This window comes from Ornithorhynchus anatinus, chromosome 4 (genome assembly GCF_004115215.2).
Source record: "Ornithorhynchus anatinus isolate Pmale09 chromosome 4, mOrnAna1.pri.v4, whole genome shotgun sequence".
NCBI classification, from domain to species: domain Eukaryota; kingdom Metazoa; phylum Chordata; class Mammalia; order Monotremata; family Ornithorhynchidae; genus Ornithorhynchus; species Ornithorhynchus anatinus.
Window position 1 is genome coordinate 70,491,944 of NC_041731.1, and position 21,384 is coordinate 70,513,327.

At 41.0% G+C, this 21,384-nt stretch overlaps 1 protein-coding gene across 1 annotated transcript in view; it reads left to right on the forward strand.

Moving 5' to 3' along the window:
* PKHD1L1 (PKHD1 like 1) overlaps positions 1-21,384 on the forward strand; it is a 163,549-nt gene that overhangs the window by 79,482 nt on the left and 62,683 nt on the right. The window contains 8 exon segments of the mRNA XM_029063819.2: positions 1,983-2,139; positions 4,396-4,552; positions 6,814-6,893; positions 9,372-9,501; positions 11,212-11,341; positions 13,065-13,306; positions 15,280-15,416; positions 17,504-18,533. Of these exon segments, the coding sequence (XP_028919652.1) occupies positions 1,983-2,139; positions 4,396-4,552; positions 6,814-6,893; positions 9,372-9,501; positions 11,212-11,341; positions 13,065-13,306; positions 15,280-15,416; positions 17,504-18,533 (2,063 nt within the window).

Genomic DNA, 21,384 nt, shown 5'->3' on the forward strand with positions numbered 1-21,384 from the left:
GACCCCTCACCCACATCCTGCCTCTGGCCTGGAACACCCTCCCTCCTCAAATCCGACAATTGCTCTCCCCCACTTCAAGCCCTAATTAAAAGCACATCTCCTCCTCTTGGAGGCCTTCCCTGTCTAAGCCCCCACTTTCCTCTTCTCCCACTCCCTTCTGCATCACCCTGACTTGATCCATTTGTTCTTCCCTCCTCCCAGACCCACAGCACTTATATACATATCTCTAATTTATTCATTTATATTACTATCTCCCCCACTCTAGACTATAAGCTCTTGTGGGCAGGGAATGTGTCTGTTCATTGTTATATTGTACTCTCCCAAGAGCTTAGTATAGTGCTCTGCATAGAGTAAGCACTCAGTAAGTATGAATGAATGTGGCAGGCACTAAGTAGATATAACTTAATCAGGTTGGACACAGTCCATGTCCCACTTAGAGCTCATAGTTCTAATCCCCATTTTACAAATGAGGTAACTGAGGCACAGATAATTAAGTGATTTGCCCAAGGTCACACACCAGACAAGTGGTGAAAATGGGATTAAAATCCAGGTCCTCCCACTCCCAGGCCCATGCTCTTTCTACTAGGCCATGCTGCTTCTCACAGGCCACAGTGCTTCTTATCTATATCCTAAAAATATGCTGAATCTGCCTCCTTATCTTTCCAGTTGAAGACCCATTTAACACGGGGAGAATAGGTGAGAGCAGAATCAGAAGAGTTTTTCATTTCCTTGCCTTTCCTGCCCCTCAAACTGATTCCAGTGTCGCAAGTCTTTCCCCTAAACCCATCCAACACAGTACAAAATGTATAATGACAAAAGATCACATTCTCACCCCTTTGGGACTATCTTATTTGTAGCCCAAGCCAGGTCATAGGGTTGACTTTTTTTTCCTCACATGGATAAGCTACTCTCTTTGCTGTTTAATTTTCAATAATTTAGTCCTAAGTAGATTCACTGTGGGCAAGGAACATGTCTACCAACTTTGTTGTATTGTACTCTTCCAAGCACTTAGAATAGTGTTCTGCACAGAGTAAGTGTTCAATAAATATAATTGATTGATCGATTGATTCCTCTTTATAATAGTAATAGTAATAATTAAGGCATTTATTAAGAACACAGTGAGGCCCAGCCGCAATATTTCTTTTGTCATTGTTATAGTCATTCAATTATTCAGCAGTTTTTATTGCGCACTTTCTATGTGTATAGCGTTATACCACATATGACGTCAGATGTTCTTCCTAAATATCTCAATGAAATTTAATCAAATCCTCTCTTTTCCTCAACTGAAACAAAGTATAGTAGCTCCTCTACAATATAATCAGAAACTCCTTTGCTTACATTAGCTTTTCACCAATCAAAATCTGTTTTCCAGCTTCCCCCTTACTTGAGGAGAAACAGTTTGGGAGGGACAGAACTGTGGAGTGGGAGTGAGGAAGCGAGGTGCGGGGCCCAGGGAAAGGAGAGTGTATGTTTGTATTACAGCCACCTCCGCTCCTGAGGGGACTTGCACTGGCCCTTCTAAAACTGCCCTCACAGCTATTGTTCCAGTGTCAGAACTCTCCTGTTACTGCCTCCTAGATCATTTGGTAGCTTTTTTAATGATTTTCATATAATTTATGGAAGTTTCACCTTGTGAACTTGTGAAAGATACCTATGGCTATTTCTAACATGTTAAGTTGTCATATATACCAATGAATGCAATTAAACTTGTGTAGTGTCCAGGATGAAGATTTTTCTCGGAGTCCCACTCATGGTCTGAGAATGTTCTGATTAATTTTTTAGAAAATCAATCCTTGGTATTTGTTGGCTACAAAGCAAGGTACTTAGCCCTTGGGAGAGTACAATACAATAGAGATCATTCATTCATGCAGTCAGTCATATTCACTGAGCACTTATGGTGTTGGTAGACATGATCCCTGTTCACAAGAAGCTTACATTCTAGAGGAAGCTTAATGACTTTTTTCTTTTTCCTCCCATTCTAGTTCAGATTGGCAGGATGTCCATGTCACCATAGCACAAGCAACTTGCGATGTCGAATTGACCAACAAAACACACATCATTTGTACCACACGTGCCCAGTCCCCTTCCCAGTGGACTAAAGTCCATGTCAACATTGGAGGCAGTGGCATTGCCAGACTGGTAAGGGTGTATCAGCAGCATTTATTGATAAGAGTGTTGTATCAGCAGCATTTATTGACTATATAGTGGATAGTCTCCCACTGAGAACAATGGAATTGTCATGGTTTTGAGACTGAGGACCGAGGGCTTGCCCAGAGGAATTTATTATTGTACTAGTGGTTTGCACAGCACCTATAATGAATGGCCTCTCTTTCCCGCTAGTCACGTTTCTGCTGGAACATGAAACTCTACAAGCCAGCAGGTAGTGATGATGCAAAACATTGTGAAATTTATGCAGATTTTTTTCACATGCTGGACCCGTTTATGGCCTAAGGGGGTCAATAAAGCAATCGTATTTGTTGAGCGTTTACTCTGTGCCGAGCACCACATTAAGTGCTTGGGAGAGTACAATATTACCAAGTTGGTAGACATGTTCCCTGCCCACAGTGCAGGGGAGACAGATATTAAGTGGAAGAAACGTGGCCTAGAAATAGAACATGGGCCGGGGAGTCAAGGATCTGGGTTCTAATCCCAGCTCCGCTACTCGTCTGCTGTGTGACCTCAGGCAAGTTACTTCACTTCTCTGTGCCTCAGCTACCTCATCAGTAAAATGGGGATTAAAACTGTGAGCCCCATGTGGGACAGGAACTGTGTCCAACCTGATTATCTTGTATCTACAACAGTTCTTAGAACGGTGCTTAATACAGCGCTTAGAACACAGCACTCATCAAATACCATTAAAAAAAGATAAATTATGAATATTTACATAAATGCTGTGGGGCTGACAGAGGGGTGAATAAAGGGCGCAAATCCAAGTGCAGCATAGCCATAGCATCACATCAGTATTGTGCTGCGGTACTACGGCCAAGAAGGAAGAAACTTATTAGGAAAGCTTTAAAGGTGGGCAGGGTCATGAACTGGCATGAACTGAAAAAGAGACTAAATTCTATCCAACGGGTGGGTTTGAGTTGAATATACCATATATAGTCCAGGCTGCATAGGGCAAAGGCCAGTCAGGACACTCCATGTAGCAGCAGCATGACTTAATGGAAAGAGCCTGGGCTTGGGAGTCAGAGGTCATGGGTTCTAATCCCAGATCTGCCACTTACCTGCTGTGTGACCTTGGGCAAGTCACTTAACTTCTCTGTGCCTCAATTCCCTTATCTGTAAAATGGGGATGAAGACTGTGAGCCCCATGTGGAACAACCTGATTATCTTCTATCTACTTTGTATTACTTTATATTACCTTGTACCTACCCCAGTGCTCAGAACAGTGCTTGGCAAATAGTAAGCATTTAACAAATACCATCATTATTTGGGAAGCAGCATGGCTCAGTGGAAAGAACCTGGGCTTGAGAGTCAACAGGTTGTGGGTTCTAATCCCAGCTCCGCCACTTGTCAGCTGTGTGACTTTAGGCAAGTCACTTTACTTCTCTGTGCCTCAGTGACCTCACCTGTAAAATGGGGATTAAGACTGTGAGCCCAATGTAGGACAATCTGATTACCTGGTACCACCCCCATCGCTTAGAACAGTGCTTGGTCCAAAGTAAGCGCTTAACAAATGCCATTATTATTATTATTATTATTATTATTATTACCACCAGGCCTAGGGTAGCAAGGGTTTGGAGGCAACTGAGGGGAAACCTGGTTAGCCCTTGCAGGATAAATCCTGGCACCTCCAGCTCCCCAGTCTTGACTCTCACAGGAGGATCCAGGTAGTTGTAGTGACAGCCTGGATGGTTCAAAACAGTTTTCTGACCAGGACAAAGATGGCAGCCAGGAGTTGGCACTAAGTCACTGAATGGATCTGTAGCAGCTCCTGAGCCACCTCCCTCATTGCCAAATGATCCCATTGGCCTCGGTCTCAACCCTGTTGGTCCTCCACAGCACAACAGCCTGCTCCTGGGTAGACAGGATACCAGGAGAAGGGGCTTAGGACCAACTCAAGCTCAAGACTCATGCCTGCTGCAAAGTGGGAATGGAGTTTGGCCCCAGTGGGGAGAGGGGGGGATTAAAGGGGAAATAGGGCCTGATCTGGCCATGCTTATGGATCACTTTATATGAGGGCAGGAGCAGCAGTGGTAATTGTGGTTATGCCTGCCCTGATGGGGGCCATAGTATAAAGCATTCAGCACCCCACTTTTACCTGGGAATAGGGTCTACAGCCCCTGTGTTTATCTGGCCCTTGTACAGACTATTTGAAAGCTATTCAGTGACATGAATTAGATGAAGTGTTAGATCCATTAAATGACCAAATGTGTCATATGTTCCATTCAGGATAATGCTGATTTCTTCTATGTCGATGTCTGGTCCTCTCCCTTTTCTTGGGGAGGAGAGTCTCCTCCGGAAGAAGGATCACTGGTGGTTATTACGAAAGGACAAACTATTCTACTTGATCAAAGTACCCCGGTCCTTAAAATGCTTCTCATTCAGGGTAAGTTTCTGAAAAACTTTGTTTATTTCATATTGGGAGTGAAAAGGACCATTAGAGATGTGTAGGTCTGACCTGGCTCAAGCCTCTTTTTCCTGAACATTATGGTTTTGGTGCTTTTCTCAAAAACCTTCATTGGCAACCTCAGGCCTCTGCTGCGGTTTCTGCCTCCCAACCCAGAAATTTGCTTTCTTCTGTATCCAAGGACCTTCATCCATTTTCCACCTTCTGTGAGTAGCTCTGGCCTACCTTGAGTTCTCACTATCAGGTGTTGCCCCACTTGGGCTCTCCAGAGCTTGCTTAGCTTCCTTCCCTGACTAGTAATAATAGTAATAATGTTCATATTTGTAGAGAAGCATCGTGGCTCAGTGGAAAGAGCCCGGGCTTGGGAATCAGAGGTCATGGGTTCTAATCTTGGCTCTGTCACTTGTCAGCTGTGTGACCTTGGGCAAGTCACTTAGCTTCTCTGTGCCTCAGTTCCCTCATCTGTAAAATGGGGATGAAGACTGTGAGCCCCATGTGGGACAACCTGATTACCTTGTATCTACCTTTTATCTACCCCAGTGGTTAGAACAGTGCTTGGCACGTAGTAAGTGCTTAACAAATACAAACATTATTATTATTAAGCACTTACAACGTGCCAAGCACTGTTCTAAGCACTGGGGTAGATACAAGGTAATCAGGTCATCTCATGTAGGGCTCACAGTTTTCATCCCCATTTTACAGATGAGGGAACTGAGGCAAAGAGAAGTTAAGTGACTTGCCAAGGATAAGGATCACAGCTGACAAGCAGCAGAGCCAGGATTAGAACCCATGACCTCTGACTCCCAAGCCCATGCTCTTTCCACTAAGCCATACTGCTTATCTAAGGCAGTTTTTTGATTCTTCTTGTTCCCACTAGGAAGCCAGGGCCTTGTTGATATCTTTATCCACAGGTGCCAGCTCCAACTCTGTTTTCCAGATTTACTCCTTCATCTTCTTCCCCCATGATGCACTACATGCACTCTGGGAGCCCACTGAATGCCATCATCAACCAAGGAATGGGGAAAAACCCTAAAATATTTCTGGGAACGTGAACTAAAGGCATTCTGGCCTGGATGCTCTTTATTTAGCATGTTAAATTATGGCCATACCCTCAGCATCCATAGATCTCTATGTATTTGTTGTGCGCTTACTAAGTGCCAAGTACTGTACTAAGCACAGGGATGGATACAGGCAAATCAGATTGGACACAGTCACTAACCCATGTGGGGCTCATAGTCTCAATCCCCATTTTACAGATGAGGTAACTGAGACACAGAGAAGAGAAGTGATTTGCCCAAGGCCATGCAGCAGACAAGTGGCGGAGCTGGGTTTAGTCATTCATTCAATCATATTTATTAAGGGCTAACTGTGTGGGGAGCACTGGAAAGTACAATACAACAGTAAAGCGTGGCATTCCCTGCCCACAAGGAGCTCACGGTCTAGAGATGGGGAGACATATCAATAGAAATAAATAAAATTACATATCTTTGCGTAAGTGCTATGAGGCTGGAGAGTGAGGAGAGCAAAGGGAGAGACAGGGTAATGAAGAAGGGAGTGGGAGATGAGGAAAAGTGTGGCTTAGTTTGAGAAGGGCTCTTGGAGGAGATGTGCCTTCAAGAAAGCTTTGAAGGTGGGGAGAGGAATTGTCGGATTTGAGGGGGGAAGACGTTCCAGGCCAGAGGGAGGACATGGGCCAGGGGTCAGTGGTGAGACAGGCGAGATTGAAGCACAGTGAGAAGGTTAGCATTAGATGACCCAAGTTTATGGGCTGGGTTGTAGAAGGAGAGAAGCGAAGTGAGGTAGGAGGGGGCAAAGTGATGGAGTACTTTAAAGCCAATGGTAAGGAGTTTTTGTTTGATATGGAGGTGGATGAGCAACCACTGGAGATTTTTGATGGGGGTGACATGTCCTGAACAGTTCGGTAGAAAGATGATCTGGGCAGCAGAGTGAAGTGTGGACTGCAGTGGAGAGAGACAGGAGGTTGGAAGGTCAGCAAAGAGGCTGATGCAGTAATCTAGGAGGGATTTATAAGCCAACTGTTTAGGCTTTGCAAGACTTGAGTTGCTGGACTTTGGCATTCCAGGATCAGTAAATATATTTAGATGCCCTTTAAACACCATTAGTGAATTTTAAGTATCCAAAGCAGTGTGGTGCCCAAATTAATATATATTAAACTGTCAAAGTTAAGGTGTCTCTAATTGTTTTGTTTCATTGCAATGAATTCTAAAATTGTTTGATAGGTGGAAGTCTAATATTTGATGAAGCAGATATTGAACTGCAGGCAGAGAATATTTTGATTTCAGATGGTGGTATTCTTCAGGTATGTGCAGGAATTGCAAATGTGTTTATCACCCCATAACTGTTATGTACTAAGTAACAAATATATGAAAGTAGGAAGTTCTCCTGATTTTAACCTAGATGATTTATTATTTGGGACTCTCATTTTATTGAGAACATTTTCCTAGAGGGCTTTTAAATGAAAGTTTTCTCAATATAACACTGAACAGGAAAACCAGCAAAGAGGTAACTGGGCATTATTACCAAATTTTAAAAAGAATATTTAGGTAGGTGTGAGAGGGAAACCATCAGTTCAGTTGTAAATTGAACCAAGGTTAACTTTGGGAAAATATAAGAACTGATTTACATAACAGTGGTATACAACAGTAAGTATTCAATAATTCTAATGAATGGATCGATCGATTGATTTGGGACAGTGGAAAATCCACTATGGTTCCATGTCCTTTAGAAAGTTATCCCTAATTAATTGACAACCCAGTCATATCAACCCAATCCCATCCTTTGCACTTATACATTCTATTCCTGCCTTAGGCATTTATGTTCACATGCATATTTTTATTTGTATATTTATTTGTATATTCATTGATTTATTCAGCTGTATTATCCTGGTATATTCATACTAGTTGCAGTTATATCTTTGTCCTTAATAATAATAATGTTGGTATTTGTTAAGCACTTACCATGTGCAGAGCCCTGTTCTAAGCGCTGGGGTAGATACAGGGTAATCAGACTGTCCCTCGTGAGGCTCACAGTCTTAATCCCCATTTTACAAAGAGGTAACTGAGTCACAGAGAAGTTAAGTGACTTGCCCACAGTCATACAGCTGACAAGTGGCAGAACCAGGATTCTAACCCATGACCTTTGACTCTCAAGCCCGTGCTCTTTCCACTGAGCCACACTGCTTCTTATTCTAGTCCCTAGTATTTGGAAATATTTATGTCTGTCCACCCATTAGATTACAATCTTCTGGCATGCAGTGATCATGCTCCTTGCGTCTGTTGTCTCTTCCAAACGCTTAGTATAGTGTTTCACAATCAGTCGACACTCAGTAGATTCCACTGATGTTAATATAGGCTTCTTTAAGCACTTGGGAGAGTACAGTGCATCACCTTGCCCCCTCTTACCTCATCTCCCTTCTCTCCTTCTACATTCCAGCCTGCACACTCCACTCCTCTGATGCTAGCCTTGTCACTGTGCCTTGTTCTCACCTGTCCCTCCCTCCTCAAATCTGCCAAACAATCTCACTTCCCCCCTTCAAAGCTCCACTGAAGGCTCATCTCCTCCAAGAGGCCTTCCCAGACTAAGCCATCCTTTTTCTCAGCTCCTCCTCCCTTCCGTGTGGCCCCGACTCACTTCCTTTGCCCTACCGCTCTCCCTGCAAAAGCACATATGTATATATGTACACATCTCTAATTCTATTTATTTATATTAATGCCTTTATATTTTGACATGTATATATCTATAATTCTGTTTATTAATATTGTTGCCCATTTATTTGTTTTGATGTCTGTCTTCCCTCCTTCTAGACTGTAAGCCCGGTGTGGGCAGGGATTGTCTCTCTTTATTGCTGAATTGTACTTTCCAAGCACTTAACACAGTGCCCTGAACACAGTAAGTGCTCAATAAATACAGTGGAATGAAAGAATGAATGAATGAAAGTGATGGTAGACGTTTGCTGTCCCACCTTGAGTTGGTGGAAGGCTGGGGTAGGAACTAAGAATGTTTAGCTGTTTCTTGCCTAGTTATCACCTTGTTGGTCATTAGCCCAACCTTTCCCAACATTGCCTGTGACACTGATCACAGGTTTTTGGAAGTAAAGGGAAACTCTAGGAAATTAGAGGATGTGAAGGTAATGATCAAAACAGAAAAAGTGAAGAAGATAGAAGTAGCAAAATGCTGGGCTTTGGGGTTTATACTAATCATGTAACAAAATGTCAGATTTCTGCTTTGAAAAATGATGTTAATGTCATGGGATGTTATACATCCAAAGGGGCCTGTTTCAGCGTTGCTTCTTACAAACTAGTACATCGGATTGAATATTCTAACTCTAATTGAGGCTAGCCTACTCTGATCTTTTTTTATCTCTTTTATAAAAATATTTGCTAGTAGGCTGATATCCTAGAGGACAGTATTGTATTTCATGTGCAGTTGTAGGTCAGGAAGAAAGTTGGGAGAAAATGTCAGCTGCTTTTGCCCTAGAAAAAGATGAAAGAGGTAAACAGCCCCTGTTTCCTCCATTAAAAGCCAATTCCCTCTACTTGTGGATGGTTCTGTGAGATTTGGTTTACTAACTACTTATCTATCCTTATTCTCAGATTAGTGCTTTGCACATAGTAAGTGTTTAACAAGTACCATAATCATAATGATAATAATTCTTTATTTGGAAAAACTAACATTTCTCATGGAGAAAAATGAGAAACCTGAAACTCTAACAAAAGTATTAACTGACAGATATAATAGAAGTCAGTTTTCCAAACTGTACTTTTTCCTTCTCTTTCAGATTGGCACAGAGAGGGCTCCATTCCAGCACAAAGCAATCATTACACTGCATGGACATCTGCGCTCTCCCGAACTGCCCGTCTATGGGGCCAAAACTCTGGCTGTTCGAGAGGGAATACTTGATCTTCATGGTATTGCAAACAAACATTTAAAGTGAACTCAGGTTTCTTGTAACACAGAGGTCATGTTCCTCAGAAACCTTATGTTAAAGAACATAAACATTAAGGAAAACTTGTGACCCCTTTCACATGGGTTAGGCAGTTCAGCAGGTATGAGCACAGGCCTTTTCTTCCACCTCTGTGGCATGTGTAGAGAAGCAGCGTGACTCAGTGGAAAGAGCTTAGGCTTAGGAGTCAGAGGTCATGGGTTCTAATCCCAGCTCTACCACTTGTCAGCTATGGGATTTTGGGCAAATCACTTTACTTCTCTGTGCCTGTTACCTTATCTGTAAAATAGGGATTAAGACTGTGAGCCCTCGTGGGACAACCTTATGACTTTGTATCCCCCCAGAGATTAGAACAGTGCTTTGCACATAGTAAGCGTTTAACAAATACCATCATCATCAATATTATTATTATGTTCTTTCCAGTCAGATGCATGTTGTTGGAAGAACATTCCCCAATTCCCTAAAAGTGTTTTATGAAAACCATGTAGTGAAAACATGTGTTATAGAAAGCGTATATGGTGAAAGCTTTGTTATCTGGCACGTTAGGGGAATAGTATGTGCTGGTTAGGAATAAATTCTGTCATACTAAATGTTTAGGTTTGTATAGTCTTATAAATATACTATCTATCATTCAGATAACAAGACTGTGAGAAGAGTAAGGTGGTATCTCTAAGAATTATCATATGAAAATAAATTTAAAAGTAAATAATTCCTTGCACCAAAATAAGACTTTTCCTGACCTTTTGGAACAGCTGCAAAATCTCAAAAACTTCACTTATAGAATTTCCTGAGTGTGCTATACTAAAGGCTTGGGAGAATATATTAAGGGTAAAAAGTACAATTCCTGCCCATTAGGAGTTTACAATCGAGTGGGAAAGCCTTGTGGATAGGGAACATGCCTACCAACTCTTATATTGTACTCTTTCAAGCACTTAGTACAGTGCTCTGAACACAGCAAGTAATCAGTAAGTACAATTGATTTTAAAAAGTGAGAAAAAGCCCTGCAGAAGCTCTAGAGATAGCACAACCAAAAATACCTTATCCACTGCACTTCCTGCCAAGCAGTGTTCAAAGAGCTGAGGTAAATACAAAGTAATCAGATTATCCAACGTGGGCCTCAGTTTCAATCCCCATTTTACAGATGAGGTAACTGAGGCACAGAGAAGTTAAGCGACTTGCCCAAGGTCACACAGCAGATAAGTGACGGATCTGGTATTAGAACCCACGACCTCTGACTCCCAAGCCCGTGCTCTTGCCACTAGGCCATGACATTATATTCCTTCTCTTCGTATTATTATTTTGAGTTTGTATTAGTTTTTAATAAAAACATTGTGCAAATATTCTATATTCTTAGTGCCTCATTAAAGTGGGATCAGTTTTTGAATTTTGTTTAAAGACCAGGGAAGTGACTACGATAAAAATTTCATCGGTGTTACTAAGTTACAAAAACTGTAGCAAACTGTAACTAGATATGCTTAAATTAGGACTGATTTTAGGATTCGAGTGTTATGTTTACTTTTTTTTAAACGGTAAGGTGAAAAGGCCGAGGTAAACCTGCTTTCCACACTAATTATTTGGGTAGGCTAATTTCTTTAAAAATAAGTTGTAGAGTGGTTCTTAAAAAGCCATAGATGGTTTGGAAAATCCATATGACCATATTTTTGTGTGCTCTTAGGTCGGCCTATTCCAGTGATCTGGACTCGACTGGCTGAGACGGCTGAAGCTGGGGAAAACACTCTGGTTTTACAAGAAGCTGTGATGTGGAATGTGGGAGACGAAATTATAATAGCAACCACTGGAAACAGGTAAAACTTTGTAGTCCAAGAAACTTTGACTTATTCATTAAGTTCAAAACAACATTGGCAAATAACAGTAATAATAAGAATGATAATGCTTGTTTACTTGTTTTGATGTGTCTCCCCTCCTCTAGGCTGTAAACCCGTTGTGGGCAGGGATTGTCTCTCTTTATTACTGTATTGTACTTTCCAAGGGTTTAGTACAGTGCTCTGCACACAGTTAACACTTAATAAATCTGATTGATTGAATGAATGAATGAATAATGATATTTGCTAAGTTCCTTCTACATGTCAAGCACTGAACTGAGCAGTGGGGTAGATACAGCATAATCAGGTCTAACACAGTCCTTGTCCCACATGGGGCTCACAGTCCAAGGTATTGAATCCCTATTTTATAGAAGAGGAAACTGAGGCACAGAGAAGTTGTGAATTTAGCACAGAAGAGTTAAGTGATTTGCCCAAAATCATACCGCCGACAAATGGCAGAGCTGGGAATAGTAGAACGCAGGTCCACTGACTGCCAGGCCTGTGATCTTCCCACTAGGCCATGCAGCTTATTTTTTATGCCTTTTCATTTTTTTTAAGGCATTGAAAAGTAAATGTGAAAGTTATGTTAGTGAGCATTGTTCTTATTCTATCCAAGTTTAACCCCTACGTATAATCATAACCTATTCATGATTCAATCAAGAGGAGGAAACTACTTCAGTAGGATTCAAGACTCTGAACAAATAATGCTATTGGAGATAATGATGATGAGAAAGATTCCATAGATATAATATTTTTAGATGCAGAGCTATTTAAACTTTCCTTATAAATTATATCTTCATGCAAAAAGAAAATAATCAATAAGACCTTCAGCTCAACAAATTAGCTATTCCAAGAGCATCAAGGAAAACTAATGGAGACTTTAATTATACAAACCATAGATCAGAGTGTTATTGGATAAGGCTGTATTTACCCAGCAATAACAATCATTCAAAGTATGGAACTGTGACTTGATAATGTTAAGGCAGTGACACATGATGACATTAAGATTCAGGGCTGGAATTTTTGTCATTTTGTAATTCTAAAACAAAGGCATAAGTTAAAAATAGTTTTGCAGATGTTCAGAAGGATTACGCATATACATGCTTAACTACCAGTGTGCCTAGTTTGTTCTTCTGGGTAAAATAATCCCTGTAGTATGGAGGCATTATATCAATGTATCATGGTAGAAAGACTCTCATCTTCCTTGTAGCAGGAAGAATCTGTTTTTTATGTAGGTCCTTGTAAATAAATGGGGACCTATGTAGTCAAAATTTAATGCTGGTGAACAAAGAATTAAGACTCTATATCTTCCAATCTATTCTTTTTTGCTCCTCCATTCAATCCTTAAATCTGGAACATTCACTGTGTGTTAAATGTTCCACAGTCATCCTATTCTCTAGGATGTACAGTCTAAAGATGATTATTATATCTACTAAATTTCAATACCATTGTCATAGGTATAATGAAAATATCTATATAGACAGTCCAAAACTTTATTCACATAGTAAAATGAAATCCCATGTTATCTCTGTTTCCTATATAATTTTAGCTTGGAAAATAAAGTATATTTTCTACCCATTCAAGTTATTAAACAAGAGCCTTAGACTTTGTGTAAAAGAAACGTTTGTGGTTTTCATTCAGCGTTACTCTGTTCAGATAAATTTGAAAGTATAACTTTATAATTTATTTTGTTGTTACTTTGTAGCCAAAGCCAAAGAGAAAATGAAAAGAGAATAATTGCTTCCATATCTGCTGATGGCACAGTCATAACTCTAACCAGTCCCCTGAATTATACACATTTAGCAGTGTCTGTTACACTCCCTGATGGAACATTGTTTGAAGGAAGAGCAGAAGTTGGTGTTCTTACAAGAAACATCCTCGTGAGAGGCTCCAATAACATAGAGTGGAATGATAAAATACCACCATGTCCTGAGGGATTTGATTCAGGTATTTCTCAGCAAACTCAGTGTGGCTTAAGTATCCTGCTGTTGTGCTGTAGTTGCTTGGAATGTATTATTTCATTTGAACAAATTAGTTTATTTTGAAAATGCAATCTAAGGTTTTCTTTGTAATTACCATTGTATCTTGAAATGTAGAATTATAGGTTTAAAACAATTCAGGATTTTTACTTATGCCTTTTGGGATGGATTCAATAGAGCATTTATGACCAGAAAAACTATTACATAGAAAATAAATGCTTTAAAAAATTAATCACTTTCAAGATTACCGAAGCTATATATGTTTTACTAATAGGAAATTACTTCAAGTGTGCTATCCTTCCATGACTGCAATTCCATTCATCCCCATTGTCTGCATCATTCCATGAACCCTCCCCAAGGGGCCATGAAAAACATTAAAACCGAGTATGAGATTTTCCAGGCCCCATGAGGGAGACATCTCTTAACTCTTTAACCTTAGTAAAGTTGACGGTGGATATGGAGCACCCTCTCCTTTCAAATTCACCAAACCCCACCATCAAAGGATTCCTAACATCAAATCTCCTCCAAGAAATTCCCAATTAATTCCCCCAAGTCCCAAACAGAACAGCCTCTTTTAGCACTTATATACCTGTATACAATCCATCAATTAATGGTATTTAAGCGCTGGGTGAACCCAATACGATAGAGCCAGTAGACACGGCTCCTGTCCACAAGACGCTTACACTCGTCCTCAGCACTTCTTGATTTATGTATAATTAAAATGTACATTCAATTATCTATACAGTTATTTCACACTATCATACTCATGTTACCACCTTGTTCTCCTACCTGATCCCAAATTATAAATATTTTTATCTGCTTGTCACCGCTTCATTATATTTTAAGTCACCTGAAGTCAGGTGTCATGTCTTTTGTTTCTGTTGTCATCTCCCAAACCATTAGCACAGATCCCTGCACACAATAAACTCAAAAAATAGCTATTTGATAAAAATTCACACTGCAAATCTCCAAAATAATTTGATCATTTGAAAATCTATCAAATTCTAGATTTACCTGGACTCTCACTACTGAAACTGACATTTCAGCTCTTTTTTTTTTTGAGAGTATTTGTTAAGCGCTGTGTGCCAGGCATGTTCTAATAGCTGAGGTAGATACATGTTAATTAGGTGGGACACAGTCCCTGTCCCACCTGGGGCTCACAGTCTAAATCCCCATGTTATAGTTGAGCTGAGTCACAGAGAAGTAAAGTGACTTGCCCAGGGTCAAACAGCAGACAAGTGGAGGAGCAGGAATTAGATCTCAGGTCCCCTGACTCCCAGACCTGTGCTCTACCCACGAGGCTGCTCTGCTACTCAGTCTTCTGGGACACTTAAGTACTAATATCCCCGCAGCCCCCATAGCATGTATCGTCCACATCTTATATACTCCTTGACTTCCTTCTATCTGTAATTTGCTCAAGTGTCTGTCTCCCCCTTTAGATCAAAAGCTCCTTGGTCAGGAAATTTTATTGAACTGTCCTAAGTGCTTAGTATGGTGCTCCACACACAGAAATGACCTCTCAGTTGATCAAGGTTTATGCCTGACCTGGAAACATCTTGAGGGTATTTTCCCCTCTGCACCATAGGAGCCCTACTTTCCTGTCTGCAGCCGAGCATCGTACTAAGTTTTTGAGAGAGTACAATACAACAGAGTTGGTAGACATGTTCTCTGCCCACAGAGAGTTTACAGTCTAGAGGGTGGTTTCCAATGTTGCAAGAGTATAAACTGGAGAACACTTTTCATGTAACCCTTCACTGGTAAAGCAATAGCTTGGTGCTTCAGAGAAGACAGTGCTCCAGGAAATCTAAATCTAGCAAGAGTTTGCTATGTTTACATGTCTACTCCATTGTATTGTTCTCACCTAAGAGCTTAGTACAGTGCCCTGAAGACAGTAAGAGTTCAGTAAATACCATGGATGATCATGATGATGATGTTTTAAAGGTGAATTTGCCACCCAGACTTGTCTACAAGGAAAATTTGGTGAAGAAATGGGAAGTGATCAGTTTGGAGGCTGTATCATGTTTCACGCTCCTCAACCCAATAGGAATCTCGTAACTGGAAGGTTAGAATACGTAGAGGTAAGAGATGCATTTTGTATATTTCACTCAGTTTCCAGTACATGTTTTAAATAGACTGTGACTTCGTAATTAAGGAACACTCTTCTGACAAGGTATGTCTGTATATGGGTTGTAGCATAACAAGTGTTGGATTCAGGGTATAAACAAATACTATTCAAAGCAAAAAAGCAAAAACCTCAATACAGGTTTTCCTAAATGCATGACTTTGTTAGAACACAAAACACACCCATTTGAGAACTGGAAATATTAAGTGATTTTACTTATGTTAAATTAAAATTCAATCCATATGGCATATGGGCATAGAGATTTCCATGCTAGAGAACAAAACCAAGGATGATTTATTATAGGAATGAGGAAAAAAAAGATAAAACATAAACTTACAAGAACAAGAGAAGTAGCATTGCCTAGTGGATAGAGCACAGGCCTGGGAGTCAGAAGGACCTGGATTCTAATCCTGGTTCTGTCACTTGTCTACTGTGTGACTTTGAACAAGGCACTTAACTTCTCTGTGCCTCAGTTATGTCATATGTAAAATGGAGAGTCAGACTGGGAGCCCCATATGGGAACAGGGACTGTATCCAACCTGATAAGCTTGTATCTACCCCAGTGCTTAGTTTAGCTTAGCTTAGCTATGTGCCTGGCACATAGTAAGTGCTAAATAAATAACATTTTTAAAAAAGTGAGAATGAGGAAGTGAGTGAATATGAGGGACAGTGTATAAGTAGCTTAAAGAAGTAGAGTGCTGTAATAATAATAATAATATAAGTTAAATGCTTACTGTATGCCAAGCATTGTTCTAAGTGCTGGGGTTTCTACAAGGTTACCAGTTTGGACACAGTCCCTGTCCCACATGGGTCTCACAGTCTATGTATGAAGGAGTAGGATGCAATCCACATTTTTACATTTTAGGAATTGAAGTAAATAGAAGCTCAATAGACAGAGTTCAGTAAACATGAATGAATGAATGAATGAATGAATGAATGAATGAAAGTGACTTTCCCAAGGTCAAACAGCAGTCAAGTGGCAGAGCTGGGATTTGAACTCAGAAACTCTAACTCCCAGGCCGTGCTCTTTCCAATAGGCCACAGTACTTCTCTATGAAAGTACTTCACCTATGAAATACAAAGAGCTTGAATAAGATTTAGGGATGAACAGGTGACCAAATCATCTGATGAAGCATGATGAACAGAAAGGAAGATTTATTTTCATTGGTTTTTAATGAATTACAAAGGAAAATTAGGTGAGTTTACAAGTAGGTTTCTCGAAGACAGGGATCATGTATTTATCATGGGCAAAAGTTTGGGTGTGAACATGAAAGAGGAAATGGAAAGGAGGGATTCTTTAAAAAAGCTATAATGTAAAACCTAAGAGGAGCTGTTGACAGTCTGACACTTTGAGTTCCTGAGGCTGTGAGTAAAGAGGAGAAACCATAAGAAATCTGACACTATAATTTATGTTTTCATCTCATTTTGTTTAACCAATACAAGACTGAGGCTAGTTTAAATTCATTCATTCATTCAGTTGTATTTAATGAGCGCTTATTCTGTCCAAAGCACTGTACTAAGTGCTAGGGAGAGTACAATATAACAACAGACACATTCCCTGCTCACATCGAGCTCACAGTCTAGAGGGGAAGACGATATCATTGAAATTTTGAATAAGTGGGTTAACGAATTACCCAACCGAAAAGTGAACAAAATTTGATTGGCTATCTCATGTAGATGAATTTTCTGATCTAGCCACAGTGTGGATATCAGCCTTCCCTCTATTACCCTGAAGCATCATGATCTAGTGGCAAGATGGAGAGGTGGGGATGAAGGGAGTCCAAGAGTTGAGTCCCAGCTATGCCACCAGGCCTGCTGTGAGACCTTCAACAAGACACTTAACCTTTATGCGCCTCAGTTTTCTCATCTGTCCAATAGTCGTCTCTCCCTCCCTCACAGGGACATTGTGAAGATTAAATGAGTCAGTTGAAGGGAAAGTGCTTTGGAAAAATAGATGGGCTCTTAGAAATGCCAGCTATCACAATCATTTCTACCTCAAAATGACAGTTTGGCCTGAGCCATTGTGCTTTTCTCATTTGGCAGGTGTTTCACGCTGGCCAGGCTTTCCGTTTGGGCCGTTATCCAATACACTGGCACCTACTGGGAGACCTCCAGTTCAAGTCCTATGTACGAGGCTGTGCAATTCACCAGACCTATAACAGAGCAGTCACCATCCACAACACCCACCACCTCCTGGTGGAAAGGAACGTGATTTATGACATAAGAGGAGGAGCATTTTTTATAGAAGATGGGATTGAACACGGTAACATCCTGCAGTCTAATTTGGCAGTCTTCGTTCGGCAAAGCAGCAGCCTCCTCAACGATGACATCACTCCAGCTGCATTTTGGGTCACCAACCCAAACAATTCCATAAGACATAACTCAGTTGCTGGGGGCACCCACTTTGGTTTCTGGTACCGGATGAACAACCACCCCGATGGGCCATCCCACGATCCACATATTTGCCAGAAAAGGGTTCCCCTTGGGGAATTTTATAACAATACTGTGCACTCCCAGGGCTGGTTCGGTTTATGGATCTTTGAAGAGTATTTCCCCATGCAAACAGGCTCCTGCACTTCCACCATACCAACACCCGCGATATTTAACGCGTTGACAACATGGAATTGCAGGAAAGGAGCAGAATGGGTCAACGGCGGCGCCCTGCAGTTCCATAATTTTGTTGTGGTAAACAGTGCAGATGTTGGAATAGAGACGAAGAGGATCTTAGCACCTTATGTTGGAGGGTGGGGAGAATCCAGTGGAGCTGTAATCCAAAATGCCAAGATAGTTGGTCACCTGGATGACCTGGGCCTGGGCCCTTCCTATTGCAGTTCAAAAGGCTTACTTCTTCCATTCAATGAGGGCTTAACCGTGTCTTCGGTACACTTCATGAACTTTGACCGCCCTCATTGTGCTGCTATCGGGGTGACCTCCATTGTTGGAGTTTGCACTGATGGATGTGGAGGCTGGAGTTCAAGATTTGCTTCCATCCAGTATTTTCATACTCCGAACAAGGCCGGATTTCGTTGGGAGCATGAAGTAGTACTGATGGACACTGATGGATCCCTCACAGGTAAAATGATTTCTAATTCACATCAAAATATGATGGACGTGTTTCTTTTAACGTAGATAAAAAGACTCATTCCCTCCAGAAGAGTCAAATATAAATTAAAGCATGTCTGCGTTCCAGAATGACAAGAAAGTCATATGGGAAACAAGAATATCACAGCTCAGAATTATTTTAGCACTTGATGAATTCTATAATCTTGGCTTTTCAAACTGAGTTAAGGTGTGTATGTTTAATAAGTTGTGAGGGTTTTGTGAATTCTGAAATAAATCCAATTTCATCCGTTGTAAAATGATAGGAGTAGATGTCAATTTATGGGCACTTGAATGGCCTGAATATTTTATTTGAATCAGGCCCATAATGACTAGCTGGCTATGTACTTTGGAAATTCAAATTCTGTAGCTATATTTCACAAACATTAGAGTATGTCAGTAATGTTTGATTATATTTCTAGTAGGGAATGCCAAACCCTACAGATTCAGAAATCATCTGTGAGCAGGGACAGTGGTGACAATAATAATTTGTGGTATTTTTTAAACACTTACTATGTGCCAAACACTGTACTAAGTTCTGGGTTAGATAAAAGATCCCACATGGGCCTGACAGTCTAAGTAGGAGGGAGACCAGGTATTGAATGCCCATTTTACAAATGAGGGAACTGAGGCAGAGAGATGTTAAGTGACTTGCCCAAGGTACACAGCAAGTAAGTGGCAGAGCCAACATTAGAACCCAGGTTCTCTGACTTCCAGGCCTGTGCTCTTTCAATCAATCAATCAATCAATCAATCAGTAAGTCGTATTTATTAAGTGCTTACTGTGTGCAGAGCACTGTACTAAGCACTTAGAAGAGTACAATAAAGCCATATGCAGGCCCATTCTATGCTCACAAAGTTTACAGTCTAGAGGGTAGACAGTCATTAGTAAAAATACATAAATGATGGATATATACACAAGTGCTGTGGGGTTGGGGGGTGGTGATGAATAAAGGGAGCAGGTGATGCAAAAGGGAGTGCAAAAAAAAGAGGGCTTAGTCAGAGAAGTGCTCTTAGATGAGATGTGCCTTCAATTAGGCTTTGAAGAGAGGAAGAAAATTGTCTGTTGGCTATGAAGAGAGAAGATGCAAGATTGAGGGTTCTAATCCTGTCTCTGCCACTCGGCTGCTTTGTGACCTCGGACTATTATTTCACTTCTTTGTGCCTCAGTTTCTTCATCTGTAAAATTCAGATTGAGACTGTGAGCCCCATATGGGACAGGGACTGTGTCCAATCTGATTTGCTTGTACCCACCCCAGTGCTTAGTACAGTGCCTGGCAAGTAGTAAGCACTTAACAAATACCATTATTATTATTATTATTATAATGTTGGTATTTGTTAAGCGCTTACTTTGTGCAGAGCACTGTTCTAAGCGCTGGGGTAGACACAGGGGAATCAGGTTGTCCCACATGGGGCTCATAGTCATAATCCCCGTTTTACAGATGAGGTAACTGAGGCACAGAGAAGTTAAGTGACTTGCCCACAGTCACACAGTTAATAAGTGGCAGAGCTGGGATTCGAACTCATGACCTCTGACTCCAAAGCCCATGCTCTTTCCACTGAGCCACGCTGCTTCTCTAATTATTATGTGGATGAGGTTGATGCCAAGATGGATGAGATCGGGGTACAGTGAGTAGGTTGGCTTTAGAAGAGCAAAGTGTGCGGTTACATGATACATGGTACATAATGAAGGGGAAAAGAAGCAGGAAAGAGAGAGGAGAGGAGGAAGACAAAGGAGAAGACTAGAAAGAGGAGAATGAGAAGGGAAAAGAGGAAAAACGGAAATTATTCCACATACATTACAAACGTATTGAACTAATCAATAGTATTTCTTGAGTTCCTGCTGTGTTTTAAGGACTTGGAAAGTTCAGATGACTTAGTAGATCTGGTCACCTCCTGAAAGAGCTTATATTCTAGCAGGAGAGAGAGATGTTAAAATAATTTACAAATAGAAAGAAAGAGAGAAAGGGGATAAGTTAGTGCTTGAGTAAATTGACTATATAAGACAAGTAAAAAGAGTTATGGGAGGTTGGGAAGCAGTGTAGCCTAGCAGAGCATGGGCTGGGAGTCAGAGGACCTATGTTCTCATCCTGGCTCTGCCACTTGCCTGCTTTGTGACCTTGGGCAAATCATTAAACTTTGCAGTGCCTCATCTTCAACATAGATTCAATACCAGTTCTCCCTCCCAGTTAGACTGTGGGACAGGGACTGTGTCCAACCTAATTATCTTGTATTATCCCCATGCTTAGTATAGTGGTTGCCACATAATAAGTGCTAAACAAATACCATCATCATCATCATCATGACCTTCCCTTTGGAGAGATTGTCAGTTGTAGCAACAATAATAATTGTGCTATTAGTTAAACACTTATTATGTGTTGAGCATTGTACTAAGCACAATAGATACAAGTTTGGGCATATTACTTGTGCCACATGTGGCTCCCAGTCTAAGTAAGAGGGTGAGCAAGTATTTCATCCTCATTTTTCAAATGAGAAAATTGAAGCACAGAGAAGTTAAGTGACTTGGCCCAAGTCACATAGCAAGTGGCAGAGATCAGGTACCAGATGGAGAGAGACACAGTGGCCAGTGCCCCCACCTACCCCTGCCTACCACCCCAGTTCCCAGCACTGGACTGGAGGTGTGGCTGTTGATGCCAGGGGCTGCTTTGTGGGTGGGACAGCTTCATTCCGAGAAAATGTTACTCAAATCTCTGGAAATTCTGAACCTCATGTTTCCCCTGTGTAACAGGGGCCAAGCCTACAATCCAGAATCGGGACTCTTGCTCTCAGAGGATTGGGGTGGACTGATGAAGATGAAGAAGTTAG